Source organism: Physella acuta, unplaced genomic scaffold (genome assembly GCF_028476545.2).
Source record: "Physella acuta isolate Inbredline_101_S28 unplaced genomic scaffold, ASM2847654v3 ptg000428l, whole genome shotgun sequence".
Classification (NCBI taxonomy): domain Eukaryota; kingdom Metazoa; phylum Mollusca; class Gastropoda; family Physidae; genus Physella; species Physella acuta.
The window spans coordinates 122,289-143,162 of record NW_026731947.1 but is presented as its reverse complement, the minus strand read 5'-3'; the positions used below and the strand labels follow the sequence as shown (position 1 = coordinate 143,162).

Sequence of the window (20,874 nt, the reverse complement as noted above, 5' to 3'; positions counted from 1 at the left end):
ATTATTATGTTTGGCATTACTTTAGTCAGTTTTAAAAACTCAATTAAAAATATAAAAACATGTTTACATTTTGATTTTTTCCCCTCCTCACAGTATCCACTCCATCACCCATCTCTGCTCCACCACCTACGCGCTCAAGCCGCCGTTCTACAGAAGCTAAGAGAGAGGCAGAACAGAAAGAAAAGACAACCTTTACTATTGCTGAACCACCTCGGTTTGAGGCTAGAGAACTTGGCAAGAAAGGGCCTACTGTTCCACCTTTAAGAATTAAAGTGGCTCACAGTACACAAAAAGTTGAGAAGAATGAGGAAAAGCATTATGTCATCGAGCGTGCTAACAAAAATATCATTCCTACTTCAGAGAATAGTGAAAAACCTCCTTTGGCTTTTACTGTGAAGCTCTCAGATACAGGAACAGCTACCATTAAGCCTGCGGGCCCAGGCAATGGGCTGTCATCAGTGCAAAATGCTGCACCCATTGGAAAGAACCAGTTGGATAAAAATCATTTAGGCTTATTTTCTGGATTACCACAAAATGATAATCTTCAACCCAACAGTGATAATGACTTTGGAAAATCCATAAATACTCAAGTGTCCTGGAAACCAGGGGAATTAACTCCAGTTGATGGTGTTATAACAAGACCTTCTGGAGCACTGCACCCCAAAGTTGCTGCTAAAGTTCAAGCCTCACAGGAATCTCAAAATACTGTTCCACCAGTGCCAGCTTTAGTACAGACAACTTTGCCACAGCAGTCAACTTTGCCATCAGCTAATACAGCCATGCCAGTCTTCTCAAAATCTTCACCCAGTCCTATTCTTAGTGGAAATACTTGGACACTGAACATGTCAGGTGGTACCCCAGGACAGCCTGTCAACAGTTCTCTGATGCCCATGCATAGCACCTCACCTTTAGCAAAAGATGGGGGTCTCATGCTGCAGCGTCCTCCTAGTGCTCATGATATTGCTAAACGACCTCCTAGTGCTCATATTCAAGCTGCTGTTCGGAATGAAAGGCAAGGTAAAGGCAAGCATGGATCTTTGGAGATGAATCAAGAAATGGCACAGAAGATTCAGTCTGACACAGACAAACTTCCAGAGGCAAGTATTTATTTTATTTGTATTAAAGAAACCTATTGGTATGGTTTTTTGATAGCATAAACCATCTAAAGGTGGATGTACACATTCAAATTTCTTATTTAGGTAACAGTTTCTATGCAATCATTGAACTTAGATTTGTCATTACATGTCTAGAAAAAACAAGTGTAAAAAAAATGTATGATGCAAAAAGTAATTAATTTATATTGATTTGACAGGGCCCATATGGTTTCCCATCACATGTGCCACCTGCGCATATGGCACAGAGGTTCTTGATGTCCCAGGAGCAAAATTTACCATCAGCTCATCATCCAATGCACTTTTCAACCAGTGCTGCCTTTAAGGCCAACTTGGAAACTCGCAACTCCAAGTCTCCATCTATCCAGTCACAATCTGCTGTGAAACACGTGGCAGATTTAGGAATCCGCACACCACCAGTCACATCTGCAGCCATAATGTATGCTGCTGGTGTAGCAGGGCAACCTCATTCACTTTCACCAACTTCAGCAAGCCCAGAAGGACAGGTATACAGATTTATTAGTTAAAAGCCATTTAAAATTTTTCACTTGTTAATTACAGAGAGGCTACTAAGTTTTTAAATATCAATCATTTACAGGATTTTAGAGTTAGGAGTTGTGTCATTAAGAATAAACTATTTTTCTGATAACCACCAGGGACCATATTGTAAAACGTGTATTTCCAAAAATCCACAGGTCATTGAAAGACTTCCAAATCCCTTGCGATCTCAGGTTGAGGCTGTAAGACAATCCTCCTCTCCAATGGGGATTCGCATGCATCCAGATGCTAGGTTCATGAAAGGTAACATTAATTTATTTCTAGGAGTAATATTATTGTCACTACCATTTACCATTCATTACTACAGTTATTAGAGGTTTTAATATATAGTATGTTAGGTAAAAATTTAACAGCTTTTTTTTTTGTTTTGTTATAGAAGAACTTGAGAGTGCAATAGCTTCCTCTGTTGGTGACAGAGCACCTTCAAGAGAAATGATGTTTAGGTTTCAGCAACAAATTTTGATGGCTCAAGAAGCTGCTCGAAATGCTACTGAAAACAGAAATGCTGGTCAAGATCCAAGTAGGAGTGTAGAGGCAAGGAATTTAGCCCTAAGAACTGCACATGAGCAATCTCGTAATACTCCTGTTGGTCATGATGGAGGCAGGAAAGTCACTATACCATCATCCCAACCAGGCAGTCATAATCAGCCACTCAATCTAGCTGATTCTGATACACGCAGTGGAGATTCTTCTAGGGTGACACCAAAGTCAACACCACCAGCTCCTCAAAGTCCTTTCCCCATGTCATACTTGGAGCCTGGACGTATTCCACCAGGAGTTGCCAGCGCTTTCATGCAACCAAGTCCAAGTGGTCACAGAGAAGGATTACCTGCACATTTATATCCAGATCTTCCACTTGGAATGGCTTCACATCCTCAGTTTGGAATGGGTGTAAGGCTGTCTATTGACCCTAGAGGTGTTTATGCACCAGGCCACCAACCACCATCACATCTCATCAGAGAAGGTGTCATTGGTCACTTTTCTGGAGCTTTTGCACCCAGCCCACGTTTCCCTGTTATGGAAGCCTATCCAGAGAACAAGGAGTCAGGACATCCTGAACAGGTGACAAATAGAGGCATGTTGCGCTCACCCTCACCAAGCCCCATTCTGAACAGACAAGCTGAGCTACTAATGAAACAGCAGCTCACTCGCATGCCCTGTGACCTACCTACTAATAGCCCAGTTGGAATATTACAGGTAAGTGTAGACATTTTTACCTGAATTATTTTTAAATTTATTTATAATTTAATATCAATAAAAGGTTTAATATTCAGCCATTGTTCTAATGAAGTGCTATTTTCTCCTTAGCATTATCCTGTTATGTGGCAAGGTGCTCTGGCCTTGAAAAATGACAATAGCTATGTACAGATGCATTTTGTGGCTGGCAACAGGCGCTTACCCAACCTAGCCCTTCCACAACCAATGCAGAATGGAGCCTTGCCTCCACTTCGTATTTCTCAAAGGATGAGACTAGAGCAAGCCCAGTTGGAAGGAGTGGCCAAACGAATGCAGGTATATTGGGATTTGATTTAATTATAGCAATGTGTGGGCAGTATAATTTTAGTGACCATTCGTCAATAGCTAGAAATCTTTTTTTTTACCAAAAATTGTCCACAAAATCCTATAGTTATTTAATGTTAATTTAATATATTTCTTTTCCTAGTGTGAGGATGATTACTGCATCTTGATTGCCATTGCTTGTGGACGAGATCAATCTGACATAGACATCCAGACTAAAGCACTTAATGATGGATTTATCAAATATCTTTTGCAAAAGCAGGCTGCTGGCATTGTAAATGTACCTCTTCCTGGATCTGAGCAGGTGAGTGAATAAATTACTGAATTTATAAAACTATTTACACTTACATGTCCTAATAACATTTCCAAAATATTTGTGTACAATATTTGTCCTCATTAGAAACAAGTGTCACCTGTTACTAACAAGTAATTTGAAAATTTCAGGCTGGTTTTGTGGTCCACATCTTCCCACCTTGTGAATTTGTTGACTCATCTGTGGCGCAACAAGGAAGCTTAGCCCTCATGCAACAGTTGAGTATAGTACCACATGCTGTCATCATCATTGCCACAACATGAAATGAGGCTAAGTCTGGAACTATTTGAAACCTGCTTGACAGAATCAAGGTGGAAGAATCTGCACCAATACAGTTCACTTCACCAATTCTTTCTAGATACCCACTGGACTACTCAAAATCTGAACTAAATTCATGTTATTTTGAGCCTATCAAATAACATCAAATAATTTGAGAGAAATGAGTTTGACATATTCCTATAAGTGGACACTCCATTTACACCACACTAATGGAGTAAAAAAAGAGATGAGAATTTAAACCCTGAACATACAAGTTGTTTTGAACAAGTTATAGACAATTTTTAGACAGATGTGTATACATTTTCATTGGAAACTGTCATCAATACGAATTATTTTCCTGGAGCATTACAATCTATTTGGATAAAGTAGTTTAAAAAGAATAAAACCTGGTTTTACAGAAAAAACATTTAAAGTTACATTAATCTTAATATCTAATTAAGAAAGGTTAAAAAATGTACACAATTGTCAGATTGGACAGAAAAATAAAAGAAATGCTACTTCCCTGGAGTTGGCATTTTGACCTCTAATGAGGTTCCTGGCTTAGACAGAACATGTTGGTCAAAACCCCTTTCTAATTTATCTGTTACCTATTTGTTTATCCCAACTGAATTTTTGGCAGGAATTATGTTGTGGGTTCTCAAACAAAGGTACAGAACTGATCATTCATCTTCATTGCTATCTTATCACCTCATTTTTAATTATTGTGATCATTTATCCTTTTCTGTCAATTCTTGTGTTTCCATATCATTACCAAATTGTTTTACATGTGTAATTATGTATGTTAATATTATTGAAACATGCATAGAACTGCTTCTTAATTTGTTGAAGAACTATCAGTGCTAATAGGGTGGACAATTTAAAAGAGAATGTTGATGTTAAATTAAAAAACTCTTGATTCTTCTCTAATTGAAATGAGCAGGTTAAACCTCAGGAATATAGTGTTTCTACAAGAGTGAATTGAACAGTAGATTGTAATGTAAACATTCTAACATAAGACACATCTATTTTAACCATTTTTGACTGTTTTATGATGCTTGAATTAACAGTGCTGTAAATAAAAAAAAATGTAGTTGTAAATTGTATATGGACTTAAAAATGGCCAACACTTTTAGTTCTCTAAGTTGGTCTTTGAAGTTTTCATTGTAAGATTTATAAAAAGAAATATATTTGTTTTTTTGCTTTATATGTAAATATTTGCTAGAATATATTGTACAGATATAAAGCCCTTTTCCCTAACCCAGCTTTTTCATTGCTGTAGCATACATGTACATACAAGATTGATATACAAATCTTCATACATCTAAGTTGTTTATTTTATATATATATATTATATATATGTTAATTTTCATCCCAGATTGCGGGAGCAGGCTCTCTTTCATTTAGAGAGCTCCATTTTTAATTCTGCTGATGTTCATAACATTTTTTTTTTGGTCTAATTCTTCATCTTATAAAATAGTCATCGTTACTACTATCAGGTCTTCTTCACTGTTGTCTTTCTGGTCGTCGTCAATGTGGTTCTGAGTATTGTGGTTGTCACTCATTCATCTGTATCACTGGTCTCATGCTTGTGTTATTCATCCTATTGTCATACCTCCACTATTTATTTCTTTAGAATCTTAAATGTCTTGGTCTAGCCATTGAGATTCTAGGAAGGAAAAAATACATCCTCCAAACTCTTGTTTTCTTCCTGGAAAGATAGAGATTTATTTTTTATGTTGCTGATATACAATCTGTGACTGATCATTAGTTGTCATTGATTGTTATTGTAGATCATTCATGACTGTTGTTTGTTTATAAGTCAATCTTGAGAAAAATAAAATTTAAAGAATATTACCAAATAATGTGAACTTATTGATTTTTGTGGTTACTCTGTATTACACCAGTATTTACATCCCTAGTTAATTGCTGCAGTAGGTATAAGAAAATCTAAAAGAATTGACAGGAGAGAACAAACATATACTTGTTATAAAAAAATGAGAATATTTTTTGAGAAGCTGAGACAAAAAATTCAGTAAAAGGATGTATTATAAACTTGCAGTCATGAGATATGCAACACATGGTTTGGAAGAATCAGTTGACCATTTATTTCAGATAATTTCAATAGTTATAATTCACTTTTCCACATGTTCATATTTCCTGTCTTAACTAGTTAGATGGCTTAGTTTGAAGGATTTTAAAATTATTACTAAAGGCAGCAATTACAATTTGTAAAAGAGTGATTGATTGTAGTATGACTGAAAGGTGTGACAGTAATTAGGTAAATCGTAGACATTCAAAGCTAGCAAAATTGTGTCTTCTAGAATTTGAAGAATAATTTAAAGAGCATTGGGGAAAAAAACTACCTGCTCACAAAGTATTTTTAGAGAGATTTTAACTTTAATGAGTAAAATTGATGTTTCTACAACAAAAAAACTAGCTTTATCAAGATTTCTTTCAATGTCTTGACAAATTACTTGACCAAAAATTTGGCAATTACTAGCCCTAAAGCTCACAAGTAGTGAATAAAACTTGAAAGATTGTTTACTGCCAGTGTTTGACTGAGTTCTTGTTGACTTGTGATGATCTCAAGCATGAATGCTTGTCATTTAGTAAATTTTTTTTTCTCTGGAAATTATTTGCATCGTGTACGTCTGTCATTAAAGGATTATCAATCATTTAATTTATTCAAACAGAAGGAAGCTCAAAATTTTAATTCAACACATTTTACCGTTAATGGTTGAGGTAAAAGGAAATATAAAAATGAAGCTTGATGTTCCTTTTCATCCAGTAAAGTGAGCATAAACGTCATGTTTATTAGACATTGATACCTTTTAAAGCTCTTTTGTATATTGCAGTATGAAAAATTATACTATCATAAATGAACATGAAATGAACACTTGTCTCTTTACATACAAATTATACTTCCATTTTGAAAATTGAAACATTGAGAATATACTTTGTAATGATAAAAAAATTAAGAAATAATAAATTAACGGTAAACTGACATATTAGTCTGTAGTGTGAGTTGAAAAATTGAGCTTTCTTCAAAACCTGTATTTAAAACTGTAAATATACGCCATATAAATAAAATATTTGCTCAACGGGTCACACTTAAGTGTGGAAATTTTCATGCTTGATAATTTGTGTTAAAACAAATTGTTTGTTTCAATCTTGTTTAGAAACTATCGTTGTGTCCGTAAAATTATTATAAATTTATATATTTTGAAAAAATAAATGAACTGGTTACGCTATATGTAATACCTCATAACTTGTCCAAAAATACCACTGGCTGTTACTTCATTAATTAAATTATTTCACATTTTACAGGGTGGATTTGTTTAATGAAACATTAACAAATACCACATGAAATTGGTTTGATGATTGGTCAGCTTATTAGGACATCATTAAAATGTCTCTGTATGTCTTGTGGTATGTCGTAGATCTAGTATATTCTCAAGACTTTTTTTTAATTATTTGGAAAGCATTTTATGTCAGTGGCTAAGTATAGTGGGGGTTTAATTTTTAATTTTTACTTTTTACTATTTACTTTAAATAAAAATTTAAAAACACCCCACATTTTATAGAAGAAAATTAATGCAATGTTGTTTTGATTTAAAAGCATTTTGTTAAAAAAATACCTTAAATATTTTTACAATAGTTATTGGCTGGTTGATATCTTTTCTTTAACACTAAGATTCTGTTGTTATTGCTTAAGAAATGGTGGGTGATTTTGTTTCTTCAAGGCTATGGAGCTACACACAATATGATATTAATTGTAATACACATTATATCTACTATTTTCTTTTACAACAAACAAAAATTACATTGTGTTTATTAGTAAAGAAAAGTCCCAGAGTATTTGAAGATGCCAGTTCAAATATCTTTGTTCTTCCTAAACGTGTATGCACATATTTGTACGGACAACAGTGTACCACATATGCTCTGTTGAAACACAGACACTTCAATGACACTACCAAGTGTAGTTATGACTCTAGGCAGTTGCCTCTGGTGACACTGTACAACTCTAGTTAGTTGCTTCTGTTGACACTATGCAAGATAGTGTTACATGTGTTGGTTGCTGCTAGATCAAGATACCATTAATCTCTTGAGTTTGTACCTTCACCAGTTAAAAACTAGTTTTTATAGACTTAAATAAATGAACAAGGGGGATAACAATGTAATTGATCATTCCATTTTGTTTAAAACAATTTTTATCTCCCATTAATTATAACCTTAAATCATTTTTCTAATTATTAATATTTTTTAAAAGTAGCATGTTTTTTTCTCTCTAATTTTCAAAATTTTTGACTTGGGTTTAAATATATAAATTTTAAACACTCACTTGAATCAGCTGACATTTTATTATTTATTACACATAGCTAACAATTGCTTTTCAATAATATTTGGCACAAACAATTTTTCACTCAGTTTATGTGACTAATAACCAGATAATGTATCAGTTATTAATTACCAAAGCTATAAAAAAATTATTTTTGGTGCAATTATTTAAAGAGGTGTATTTGTTTTCTTAAACTTAAAGAGGTGATTCCTTTTAAAAATATTTTTTCCCTTCCTATATTGTAATGTACCCTTGATGATACTTTGTAAAAAAAAAACCTCTCAAAATGTCTCACATGCTTGCTATATTTAATGCTGTCCAAAAACTTTTTCAAAAAGATAAAAAAAAATACTGGAAAATGTTTCTATGAACTTGTGATTGTATGGTACATATTGAAAGACTGAGACCTAGCCATCCATATACATGTACGTAGGACAGGAGTTTGTACACAATTTGTTTATGCTCAGCTCATGTGATATGTTCAATGTGGAATAAACTTATATGATTAACTTAATTTGTAATTTCATTCTTAATGAGTATTGTTGTTAGAATGTGATTAAGAAGGGCAATTCCTTTTTAATAAATCATTTACAAAATGTAAAGGAGATATTGGCTGGAGTTAGTCCCTTATCAACAGTAGTCACTAGTCAGTCTACCAACTGTAGTCAGTCTACCAACTGTAGTCAGTCTAGTCTACCAACTGTAGTCAGTCTACCAACTGTAGTCACTAGTCAGTCTACCAACTGTAGTCAGTCTACCAACTGTAGTCAGTCTACCAACTGTAGTCAGTCTACCAACTGTAGTCAGTCTACCAACTGTAGTCAGTCTACCAACTGTAGTCAGTCTACCAACTGTAGTCAATCTACCAACTGTAGTCAGTCTACCAACTGTAGTCAGTCTACCAACTGTAGTCAGTCTACCAACTGTAGTCAGTCTACCAACTGTAGTCACTAGTCAGTCTACTAACTGTAGTCAGTCTACCAACTGTAGTCAGTCTACCGTAATGTTCATAGATTCTAGGTGCCCAAAAACCTGTAGTGAGTGATATGTCATTTAAATACTAGATCTAGTAAATAGTAAATAAAATAGATATTCAACTAGATCTAGATCTAATCTACAACGGGTCCTTGAGTAGGTTTAGTTACTTACTGTTTATTTAAATCAGGAAGTAACATCTCAAGACGCAAGAGCTTGAAAACAACAAAAGTGATGAAAAGTGGGAAGTCGTGGCGTTTTTTTTCCCGTAGATCTAGATTTTTTTCTCGTAAATGAATGCGTTTTCACCTGCCTACTACCCTGGTTTCTAGTGGACATTTAGTAAAAATATGTACAATCAACGGTAGTACAGCAAATGGTTATAGTCTAGTTTACGACGAATCGTGGCTCTTTTAATTTTACACAAATCCGGAAAGGTGGGCTTGACTTCTCTTGCGGTACAGGTTGCTGGGGAAAACAAATCATCGCGCGCAAGTGCCCGGTGTTGCTCACAAAATGTACCCGTTTAAATTTTAAAGTTTTAAAAATGTGTTGGCCTCACCGAAAACATTAAAATTTTTACCCCGCTTAAGCCTAACCTACGCCTTTTTTTTCCAAATAAGATACACAGCCCAACGGCTTTTTCTTTACAGCCTGCACAGCAATAACAACATAAGAACGATATTTTAAAAGATGGGACTTAATCAGATAAACATAAGCATTCTAAGTTATCCTTTCATTTAGAAATACTCATTTCATAGACATACATTAACGTGAGACAGCTGCCATTTTGAAAGTCATAGTTTCAAATAACCCACCCCCTTCCGCATAGGTAACTGATCACCTTTAAAAGCTACCTGCTATTTCTAATAGTAGAAGAACGGACACTGTGTAGTTACACGGACTTGCTGAAGGCTGGCCTGACAGCGTTCATTGAACCCTAACATTTATCGATCTCCAACCGTGAACGACCTCACAACGGTTTGATGTGTCAAACAGATGTTAAAAGCGACATCTTGGAGATTCTTCAATCCCGTGTTCTCATCGTTCATTATACCATGTTTCACGAGTTGCAGTCTTTTGAAGAGAAATATTTTTCTCAAGTTTGCTCCGCCATCCTCCCCCCACTTTAATATCTGAACATCCAGTTCCGGTGTAGTTAGGCCTCAAATAGGGCTGGTAAGTAGGTCACCAACCAGTTCTACGGTTCACTAAAACCTGCATGAGACATAGAGCTGGTTGGTGACCTACTTACCAGCCCTATTAAACGGGTGATAACGGAAGGAAGAGGATAAGATCAAAAGCCACAACCAGTCCCGCTGTAGTTAAACCCTAAGCTAGTCCCACTGTGGACGTGGTGGTACCACCAGCCCTTCATCCCCAGGATGAAGACAAACGCCCCACTACTTCCAGGACAAGTGCAGGCAGTGTAACAGAATCGGTTGCTTTGACCTTTGACTGTTAACCTGTGAACCCACTGACCTATCGACACCCGTTTAACCCCTCCGTGAGGGTGAGACACGACGACCGTTAACTTGTTCTCCAGCGCACTGTAATCCTCGTATTTCCGGTTTAGAGTTTTAAACAGCTCCATGAAAACTGACCAGGTTTTTTCGAATTTTTCAACCAAATCTGCATCATGCGTGACGCAGATTAAATTACTCCTGTCCTCTTCAACGCAGACTTCCCCCACGTCATGACCGCAAAGATGAAACACGTCGCTGTTTTCATCGTCGTAGTCCACAAGACACACCGTCTTCTCCGCTTCGCTCTTATCGTACACAACATGCGCGGCGGTGACGATCATCACGTACGCCCAAGTTTTTTTGGGATTTTGAGCCGTCCGGCACTCCTGACATGGGCAGCTCCGGTTCTCCGGCTCTGAGTACTTGGTCAGACCCCAGAACCTGCCGCTGCCCACTCGCTGCACGGCGGTGCCCCGCTGCTCGTAAAACGGGTACTGGTGCCTGGTGCCAGGGTAGAACTCGGGTCTCTGGTCACTGATGGTCTTGACCACCACCTTGACGGCCAGCCCGCCCAGACACCGGATGGTTTCAAGAATAGAGAGGTTGCACACACGTGACCAAAACCACGTGATGTTACATCCGCCGCCATGTTGACCGCCATGTTGATGCCCTAACGCCGGCCTTAACAACCGGTGTATATAAATTATTTTAATATAAAAGCGCTAGGCAGTGGAGTCTTCAGTACAGTTTTGTGTTAGACTAGTTCCAGAATGTGTTCAGCTTATGTTAAAAGCCTCGCACCTACCGAGCAAGAACAATACATTTAAAAAATTGAACTTTTATGCATTGAAGATCCGTATCTTCTTAGTGATAAGCGTCAACTTCAAGAACGTGTAGATGATATCAGTATTTGGCCAAAAATTGAAAACATGGACATAGTGAACTATTTAGTGTTTTCGACCAACAAAGTGACACAGGAAAAGATGAGAAACTATAAAAGCCTGAAGTCCTATGTATACTTTACGGATGGGCTTGTGTCCCAATCAAAATGTAGAGAATTTGGAAGCAAAGTCGTCGTTGTTGCCAAAGTAAGTCAATTCTATACTAGAATCTATATATAATATATTATTATAATAGACTAAATATTATGTCTTATGATGTTTACCTAAATATTTAAATGACTTAGGGGAAAGCAGGGTATAAGTATAAGGCAGGTATCCCACTTTTTAGGACCTGTCCATTTTTTTTGGATTTTACTAATCCAATATTAATAATGTAACGTTTTTACTGCTCTCAAAATAGGCTGTTCTATTGTAATATTCTTGCTTCTATCAATTGCAACGTTCTTCTTCTCTTCTATTTCTCACTCTCAGTCACAGTCACAGACGATCAAGAATGAAGAATAAGCCGTCTTCTGCAAATCTTTATTTGACTATCTTTCTTGAGCGGGAATTGTCTGTGTAGCGCGCATCTAACAAGACTATAGCGCCAATACGTGTGCTGCATAAATTACTGACTAGGGCCGTCGTTTCTCCATCCCCTCTAAGGCTAACGCACCGGCTTATATACCCCACCCGCGAGCGTCTCGGATGACACCTTGCTCTTGGCACGAATTCTAACGCTTACCTGTGAAAATTTCTCCCGCTTTTGTGCTAACCGACCCCAAATAACCCTATATAAAAACTTAACGCGATCTCCTAAAATTCTAATAAGCTTATCTCTGAAACCACAGACAATTCCCTTTACACTGATACAAATTACAATAAACATCAATAAATTGTTCTTCAACAATAATACTTCAAACATGCAAATATTGTAAAAATATAATCAAATACACCTAATTAAAGTAGATTTACATAATATCGGCTTGCTCCTAACTAACACTAAGATATTCTAATTAAAGATCAAGCTTAGCCTAATAGTTCTTCCAATTTTCATGCTATAATAACAACTATTTATTAAGATATGAATTTTTCTTCTTGCCCTACTAAGCACAATTGACTGATTTCTAACAAATTCACTACATTTGACCCTACCAAAGTTAAGAATTTTGTCCTCAAAATTGATTTAATTTATTAAAGGTTTTATATATTCGACATCTTAAATCACATCTTCATAAATATGATACATCATAAACATCCATTATAATTATCAAAATGCAACATAATGATCAAATTAAAAAAACAACAACCAGAAACTGGCTCCATTGTAATATCGATTAACATGAAGTTATTATACAGTCTTGTTTTGCATTTGTAATGTCTACGTTCCTTCTGGTTAGATCTGTACATCTTATAATTTCAATGTTCCTGTGGTATGTTCACAGACCAAACCATGAGCATAATTGTAATGGTTCTAAATCTTCTATATTGGTCCTAGCACAAAGTTAAACTGTATCTACTTACATTTCGTCGGAATACATTCACATCCAGGAATGTAATGAAAAACACCCGATTTTACAAAAATTCACAAGGTATCTTAATAATCCAGATCATTATTTAAGAATTCACACGATATTTAAGTAATTTAGAACACTATTTTAAGAATTCACTCGGTATCCTAATAATCCAGAACACTATTTTAAGAATTCACACGTTATCCAAATAATCCAGAACACAGTCTATACTTATCAATTTAACAGGCTCCATTTTTGTTAATCCAACAGTCGACGAGTTCGTTTGATTTCTCGTTGGGGTCTTGTATTTCCCCTTGCGTCGTTGTGTGTAGTAACAGTTAGTTTTGGGCTTGTTTCATCAGCCCTGTGATCATTTCCTCTCTCTGACAGCTGACTCTCTGTGTCTTGACCTTCGTCGCCTGTCTCATCGTCCGTTGAGTATTCCGACAGTGGAGGTGAACCACCATCGGGATGAAGTTTGAGTTGTAAGTCAACGATCCATTTCGTTGGTTCCCGTTGGTGAAATGGCTTTAATTTGTCGTGGTGCACGACTTTTGTCTTTTTGTCCTTGTTCTCTATCTCAAAGAGAAGGTCACTTAGTTTTCTTCTTATGACGTATGGACCTTTCCAGTGTCTGGGAGCAAGCTTCCTACTCACGCCTACTTTCCTCGCCTCCTCTAGACACAACACTACATCTCCAACATTGTAGTCATTGGAGACAATGTTGAGGTCGTAGTCTCTTTTGTTCCTCTCGTGTAGGCCTCCTGTCTTCTCACCAGGTTGTTGCCTAACTTGACATCTCTCGCAACAGTTCACCCAGTTGGTGACCTCATGTTTCATTCTAAACCAAAAATAATATTCTTGTACCTTGGCTAATGTGTTTTGAATGTCAACATGTCTGGCGCCCTTGTTATTGTGACACTTGTCTAGAACCTTAGACATTAGGAGATGTGGCACTATCACCTTTAGTTCTGTCTTCCGTTCTTTTGTCACCCACTTCCAGCATAATATGCCATCTGCAAGTGTCAGTCTGTTAAAATTCAGCCAGTAATAGCGGAGTTCCCGGCCTTCTGCGGTTAACTCCCTCTGTTCAGGCCTCTGTTCGTTCTGCACCCAGGAAATACACTTCTTCAAAATATGATCACCATTTTGTGCCTTCCGAATTTCCTGCTGGGAGAACAGTAGACCCTTCCGCAGATAGAATCGATCATGTTTCTGGTCTGTAATAGAAGCTTTCAATATTGCGGCAACTGGTGCCACTCTATGTGTATTTTGTGTGCTTCTTGGAACTGCGTCATTAAAGTTGTAGAAGTTGGACCGCCATTTTTGGTCTTCTTCTTTGAACATCTTTTCTCTGCCTCTGGTCTGTGTCGGGACTCTTCTACCATTGAGGTATAAGCCCTTTTTAGCCGAAAATTGAAACTCATGTTTCATTAGGAAGTCCATCCCCAAGAAACCATCTTCCTCAATGTCAGCTATGACTGTTGTCCACTTTGTGACAACATTGCCAGCTCTCATATCTACTGTACATGTGCCTAGACAGTTTATTTTGTCACCCCCTGCAGATTGTACTGAGACCTTCTTGTCCATGGGTTGAAGTTTGTTTCTAATAGCTTGTGGTAACTTGTTGAAGGCTCTTGTGGACATGACAGTGACAGCAGCGCCCGTGTCTACCAGAAACATCATGTTGTGTCTTGCTACCGTTACAGTCACCACTTCTGAACACCCGGGGACAACACTACGGATTGAAATCTCTGTTGGCACGTCCACTTGCTTGTTGCTTGCCGCGGCTTTTACTTTCAGAAAGTTAAGGCCTAAAAGATTTTCATCATTGTTATCTGTATCATTCTGTCGGATTTCATTTATTCTGGCTGTAGATTGGGTTGGCCGGGCTTGATAACTGTATGTATTTCCATTACTCGACCTTCGTTGGTTAATCTCTTGATTCCGATGACTTCTAGGGCAATTCCTAGCCAAATGTCTGCCCCCACAAGTGTAGCATCCAGGGTCATTGGGCCTGCGTTGATTGCTTCTGACCATCTCTTGTAGTCTTTTCACCTCCTGCTGTAGGCTATCTAACTGGCTCTGCTCCTGCACCGAACACATTTTTGTTTTTGTTGTGCAGTCTCTAGCACTGAGGTATTCGTCCAGAATGTTTCTGGCCTCATCTGTGCTAATTGGGCGCTGGGCGGCAATGATACCTGCGAGGTGAGGATCTTGTAGCCCCTTGAGAAAATAACGCAGTGCAACTGTTGCTTTTGTTGCTTGGTCAGCTGACGGGAAAGCCATGGCCGTCAGTCGTTTAACATCTGACGTATATTCAGCGGTTGTCTCCCTTGCTGACATCTTTCTATTTTCTAACTGGGTCAGATGTGTAGCGGTGCCCACCCTGGTGTCAAATCTCGCGCTCAGTGCTGCGACAAACGTTCCAAGCGTTGCTCGGTCAACTTGAGTGAGTTCAAGAAATGCAAAGTTGGCCGCACTCCCCTCCAAACAAGCTGGTAGATGCAGTAGCTGTCTATCTTCATTCCAGCTGTTAATGCGAGATATTGCTTGAAATTTGTTCCAAAACACTTGAAATGGCGCTGACCCGTCGTATTGTGGTAACGCCTGGTTCATACTTAATGGTCGCTCATCTTGTCTAGCGATTCTGAGTTCTTTAATCGTTTCTTGCAAGTTTCTTATTTGAGCCTGTAGTTCAATCTCTGCCATGTTTGTCCTCTGTATTAACTGGCCTGCTGTCAGTCTCTCTGGTTGCGTGTTAAAGATCGTTTCTTTCGCTGCCACCAAATGTAACGTTTTTACTGCTCTCAAAATAGGCTGTTCTATTGTAATATTCTTGCTTCTATCAATTGCAACGTTCTTCTTCTCTTCTATTTCTCACTCTCAGTCACAGTCACAGACGATCAAGAATGAAGAATAAGCCGTCTTCTGCAAATCTTTATTTGACTATCTTTCTTGAGCGGGAATTGTCTGTGTAGCGCGCATCTAACAAGACTATAGCGCCAATACGTGTGCTGCATAAATTACTGACTAGGGCCGTCGTTTCTCCATCCCCTCTAAGGCTAACGCACCGGCTTATATACCCCACCCGCGAGCGTCTCGGATGACACCTTGCTCTTGGCACGAATTCTAACGCTTACCTGTGAAAATTTCTCCCGCTTTTGTGCTAACCGACCCCAAATAACCCTATATAAAAACTTAACGCGATCTCCTAAAATTCTAATAAGCTTATCTCTGAAACCACAGACAATTCCCTTTACACTGATACAAATTACAATAAACATCAATAAATTGTTCTTCAACAATAATACTTCAAACATGCAAATATTGTAAAAATATAATCAAATACACCTAATTAAAGTAGATTTACATAATATCGGCTTGCTCCTAACTAACACTAAGATATTCTAATTAAAGATCAAGCTTAGCCTAATAGTTCTTCCAATTTTCATGCTATAATAACAACTATTTATTAAGATATGAATTTTTCTTCTTGCCCTACTAAGCACAATTGACTGATTTCTAACAAATTCACTACAATAATAAATATTGATGATTATTCTAAACCATTCTCACATAAAATAAACACTAATTTTACATTAAATTTGGTGACTTGTTCTGCTCAGTGGTAGTTGATGGCAACATTTGGTATGGGTTTACCATGCTTAAAACCATGATGGTAAACCCATGATGAGCCCATTCATAAAATAAAAAAATCAAATAGAAAATTAGTACCACTATAAGGTACCAAACTTTTTAGGACCTGTACATTTTTGTTGATTCTAATAATCCAATGTTTTCTAGCTTGAATTATTTTTCCTTTTAATCAGCTACAACAGTTTGATTTGTGTTTATGTTATAGCCTCAATTTGTTAATTAATACTTGTCTTATTTTGCAGGTCAAGCATTCACAGAAGGCAGCAGAAAAGCCAGTCGAGCCATGGCTTTTTTGTCAACAAACTGGAGTTATTTTGGCTGCCCACTGCAGTGGACTAGTAATTCATCCTGAAATGCACTACATAGGAGCCTCTCCAGATGGTCTGGTTACCTGTGACTGCTGTGGACAAGGTGTGCACTAAGGAGAAAATGTTGAGTGACATATCCAATAAGGAGGCCAAAAACCTTGGTCTGGGACCAAATAAACAATTACGTAGCACGCACCGCTACTACTATCAAATCCAGACCCAAATGGCAGCTACCAAGTCTTCATATGCTGATTTTGTCATATGGACAACAAAAGATGTTTACATAGAAAGAATTTTTTTTGACAGTAATTTGTGGTCAAGCATCTCTGTTAAGGCAGCAGAATTTTTTAAGAAAATTATATTGCCTGAACTGTTGGCATGCTATTATACCAATAAAAAGGCATCTGGCATTACTAAAGCTGTTGGCTTACCACTGACAAAAAGAAATAAGCCTACTCTGAATAAGTTAAAATAAAAATGAAATATGAAATGTGTTTTTATTTTTTATTAAATATTAAAATACAACCTGGTAACAATAAATTGTGCTGACAACAATAAATGGCATTTTTAAATACTCAAATTAATCAAAAGGCACAATAGCTGGACAAAGATTAATCAATGCACAACAAGTGGTCACTATATCATCTATTAAAGGATTGCCCTTTTCATTTAAATAATCCAGTGGTAAAGTGTCACTTAGAATTTTGTATTTTTGTCTAACTGACCCAATAACCCTTTCTACAGGAATCCGAACATTTGCAATCTTTCTTGTCTCAGCCACTTCCAAAGCTGATAGTTGTTTTTTTCCCTTTGTAAAAGCAGGAATAGCAAGCTTTGCACAATAAAGCCCAACACTATCTGCTATTGTAAATCCCCTATCAGCCAAAACTAAATCTCCAGGTGAAAGTTTGTTTAAAATGACACAATTTTCTGTTAAGTATTTATCACTAACCCTACCACCCCAAGCCTTAGATATAAAAGATATAGTACATTGTGGAGTGATGCCTATAAGAAATTTAATGGTATTGTGTTTATATTGTGACCAGGTGATTGCTCTAGCAGCTAGACTTGATGGTTTGTCAATAAAAATTTCAAAACAATCAATAATAACTGCTGTGTTTGCACCAAAGGAACGCTTGAAACAATTAGGCATAGTTTTTTGTATGTCCTCCCTTTCAGGCCACACTATAAATTGTCTAAGGTTGTGAGCCATATGGCGAACCCATTTCTCAAAAATTCTACTGGCTGTTGACTGTCTGAATATTTGCCTTATCTTTACCCATATCCACTGGGGAAGTGTGGTTTGTTTGATTATTGAAGCACTGAATATTTGAATTGCCTTCACCCATATCCACTGGGGAAATGTTGGTTGTTTGATTATTTAAGCACTGAATATTTGAACTACCTTCACCCATATCCACTGGGGAAGTAATGGTTGAATTACCTTCACCCATATCCACTGGGGAAGTATTGGCTGTTTGATTATTTAAGCACTGAATATTTGAACTACCTTCACCCATATCCACTGGGGAAGTAATGGTTGAATTACCTTCACCCATATCCACTGGGGAAGTATTGGCTGTTTGATTATTTAAGCACTGGATATTTGTTGAACTGCCCAATGGTAGTACCAAAAGGGCCTCTGCAGCTTCATAGGCACGTTTCTTTGCTTGTCTCTCTAATGTACGTGTGTGTCTTTCGACTGATAACTTCACTTTTGCCATAGAAATATTATCATGTCCAAGGAACAGAGTGGGAGCCCAGTCAACATTTGTTTCATCTCTGAAGTTTGCTGGTCTACCTGGATAAATAGAATATTTTTTTTAAAAAGACTACACGTGAATAGAGGGCCTACTTTTAAAAAGCTTATCCAAATATGAGAAATATGACTAACTATAATATATATAATATGTTATTAATAATTACTAGACTCAATATGATATACAGTTTAAAAAATAAAGTTATATTTAAGTCTACTAGATCTATTACTTACTATTCTTTATTTACTCTGATAAAATATTTAGAATCTAGTGTAAATTTTGTAAAGTTAATTTAAGTAATAATTAGTTAATCCTAGAGTTCTATGTCTGCCTAACCTAGAACTAGTGTAACCTGTGACCCAATTTGTTTCCAATAATTTCAGTTGCAGAAACCAAAAAAAATTATTTATGCCGTAATACAATAGTAAAGTTTTTAGGCTTATCATATATTATAAGTGTTTATGAGACTATAATTAGTTAAATAATAATTAGACAGTTGATAAGTTTCAGTACTAGATCTAGTAGTAGTTGTAGATAGAGTATTTAACTAGATCTAGCTACCCAGCTAGGCCTTACTCTAGCTAGACTCGTCAATATGAGTATGGTAAAATAATACAATATATTACTATACAATATATCGAATATTGACTATATATATTCACGAGACTAGACTCTAATACAAATTACGTTTTATAACTTTCGATATATTAGTATTTGCGATGACCTAACATTTTATTAAAGGTAAATCATTTAACTCTTTACCTGAAACAAAGTGTCGAGAACAGATCCGAATGTTGTTTGCAGCTGCTTCACTCACACCGCTTCGGTAAATATTGGCCAAAAATGTACGACGTCTACGTTCAGTTAACTGCCGATCTGTTTCACCTAGGTGTAATATAACTTTAGGCAGTCGAAATAAAGAAACGCCTTTTTACAATTTCCATAGCGAGAACTACAACCTTTCACAGTGCAGACCACCATTTTGAATGTAGACCCAAAATGGCGGACGTTTACATGGTTACAAATCCATGACATCACGTGCAACCTCTCTATATCCTGCTCTTGGTAGCAGCTGGGTAGGTCTTCTAGGCTGAGTTCACTGAACTTGATGAAACCCGAGTGGCCAGGATTTTTTGTACAGTTGTAGAATTTTCCAGAATCATTTCCTTCATGGCACACCTCTACTTCGTGGTGACCTGGGAGTAAAACATGGCAATGTTTATTTAAAAAAAAAGAAAATAATCAATCTAAAATAGGAAAAGTCATAGTTGTTATAAAAAAAAGTCAATTTGTTGTTGGAGCTATATACAAAAAATTGTTATTCCGTAAACTGATAACGGTTTAAGTAGTTCCATAAACTGATAGTGGTTTCAACAAAATAATTTCAAACATCTTATAAACAAAAAATAAAAAATAAAAAACAAAGTATTAAAATTTACCGTTGAATAAGGTCGATGGATCAAATTCAGCCATGAGATATTGAATTGCGCACACTTCTAGTTGCTAGAAGACAACAAGGTCACGTGATTAAGCGGGCCAATGATAACAGAGAGATACATAAAAACAACATCAACGGGAGGCCAACAGACGTATAACACTAGCAACAAGGGTTAAACATCAGATGTGTAACACTAGCAACAAGGGCTAAACATCAGATGTGTAACACTAGCAACAAGGGTTAAACATCAGATGTGTAACACCCGCAACAAGGGCTAAACATCAGATGTGTAACACCCGCAACAAGGGCTAAACATCAGATGTGTAACACTAGCAACAAGGGCTAAACATCAGATGTGTAACACTAGCAACAAGGGCCAAACATCAGATGTGTAACACTAGCAACAAGGGCTAAACATCAGATGTGTAACACTAGCAACAAGGGCCAAACATCAGATGTATAACACTAGCAACAAGGGCTAAACATCAGATGTGTAACACTAGCAACAAGGGCTAAACATCAGATGTGTAACACTAGCAACAAGGGCTAAACATCAGATGTGTAACACTAGCAACAAGGGCCAAACATCAGATGTATAACACTAGCAACAAGGGCTAAACATCAGATATATAACACTAGCAACAAGGGCCAAACATGAGATCCCTCATTACCCCCTTTACAAATAACTGATGTTTGTAGTAGTAAATGTAACTAAACGTTATTGAATGACTTCAATGCTACACGTTCTATTCAGTGTTTCTTTTCTTCCAGACT

At 36.9% G+C, this 20,874-nt stretch overlaps 3 protein-coding genes across 5 annotated transcripts in view; 1 reads left to right on the top strand and 2 right to left on the bottom strand.

Annotated features, from left to right (window-relative positions):
* The window catches only part of LOC131942822 (uncharacterized), a 47,406-nt gene extending 40,115 nt beyond the window's left edge, over window positions 1–7,291 (top strand). For all 3 annotated transcript variants that reach the window (XM_059302761.1, XM_059302762.1, XM_059302760.1), the window contains exons 14-20: window positions 94–1,097; window positions 1,313–1,618; window positions 1,808–1,913; window positions 2,047–2,867; window positions 2,979–3,182; window positions 3,334–3,492; window positions 3,633–7,291. In XM_059302761.1, the coding sequence (XP_059158744.1) occupies window positions 94–1,097; window positions 1,313–1,618; window positions 1,808–1,913; window positions 2,047–2,867; window positions 2,979–3,182; window positions 3,334–3,492; window positions 3,633–3,764 (2,732 nt within the window). In that variant the 3' untranslated portion in view covers window positions 3,765–7,291. The remainder of the gene's footprint in view (window positions 1–93; window positions 1,098–1,312; window positions 1,619–1,807; window positions 1,914–2,046; window positions 2,868–2,978; window positions 3,183–3,333; window positions 3,493–3,632) is intronic.
* A 3,056-nt stretch (window positions 7,292–10,347) lies between these two features.
* On the bottom strand, window positions 10,348–13,187 carry LOC131942817 (uncharacterized). The gene is made up of 2 exons (XM_059302755.1): window positions 13,132–13,187; window positions 10,348–11,220 (listed from the first exon to the last, which is right to left on the bottom strand). The coding sequence occupies exons 1-2, from the start codon at window positions 13,185–13,187 to the stop codon at window positions 10,371–10,373; spliced, it is 906 nt and encodes a 301-aa protein (XP_059158738.1). The 3' UTR covers window positions 10,348–10,370.
* A 4,215-nt stretch (window positions 13,188–17,402) lies between these two features.
* LOC131942825 (uncharacterized) lies at window positions 17,403–18,134 on the bottom strand. The gene has a single exon (XM_059302765.1). It carries the CDS (start codon window positions 18,113–18,115, stop codon window positions 17,483–17,485), a length of 633 nt encoding a protein of 210 aa, XP_059158748.1. The 5' UTR covers window positions 18,116–18,134; the 3' UTR covers window positions 17,403–17,482.
* Window positions 18,135–20,874: the final 2,740 nt, after the last annotated feature.

Coding starts and splice junctions, on each gene's coding strand:
- LOC131942817 (XM_059302755.1), bottom strand. CDS start 13,187: ATGGAGCCTGTTAAATTGATAAGTATAGACTGTGTTCTGGATTATTTG. Junction 11,221..13,131: donor CTGGATTATTTGGATAACGT/GTGAATTCTTAA, acceptor CCGGTTGTTAAG/GCCGGCGTTAGGGCATCAAC.
- LOC131942825 (XM_059302765.1), bottom strand. CDS start 18,115: ATGGCTCACAACCTTAGACAATTTATAGTGTGGCCTGAAAGGGAGGAC.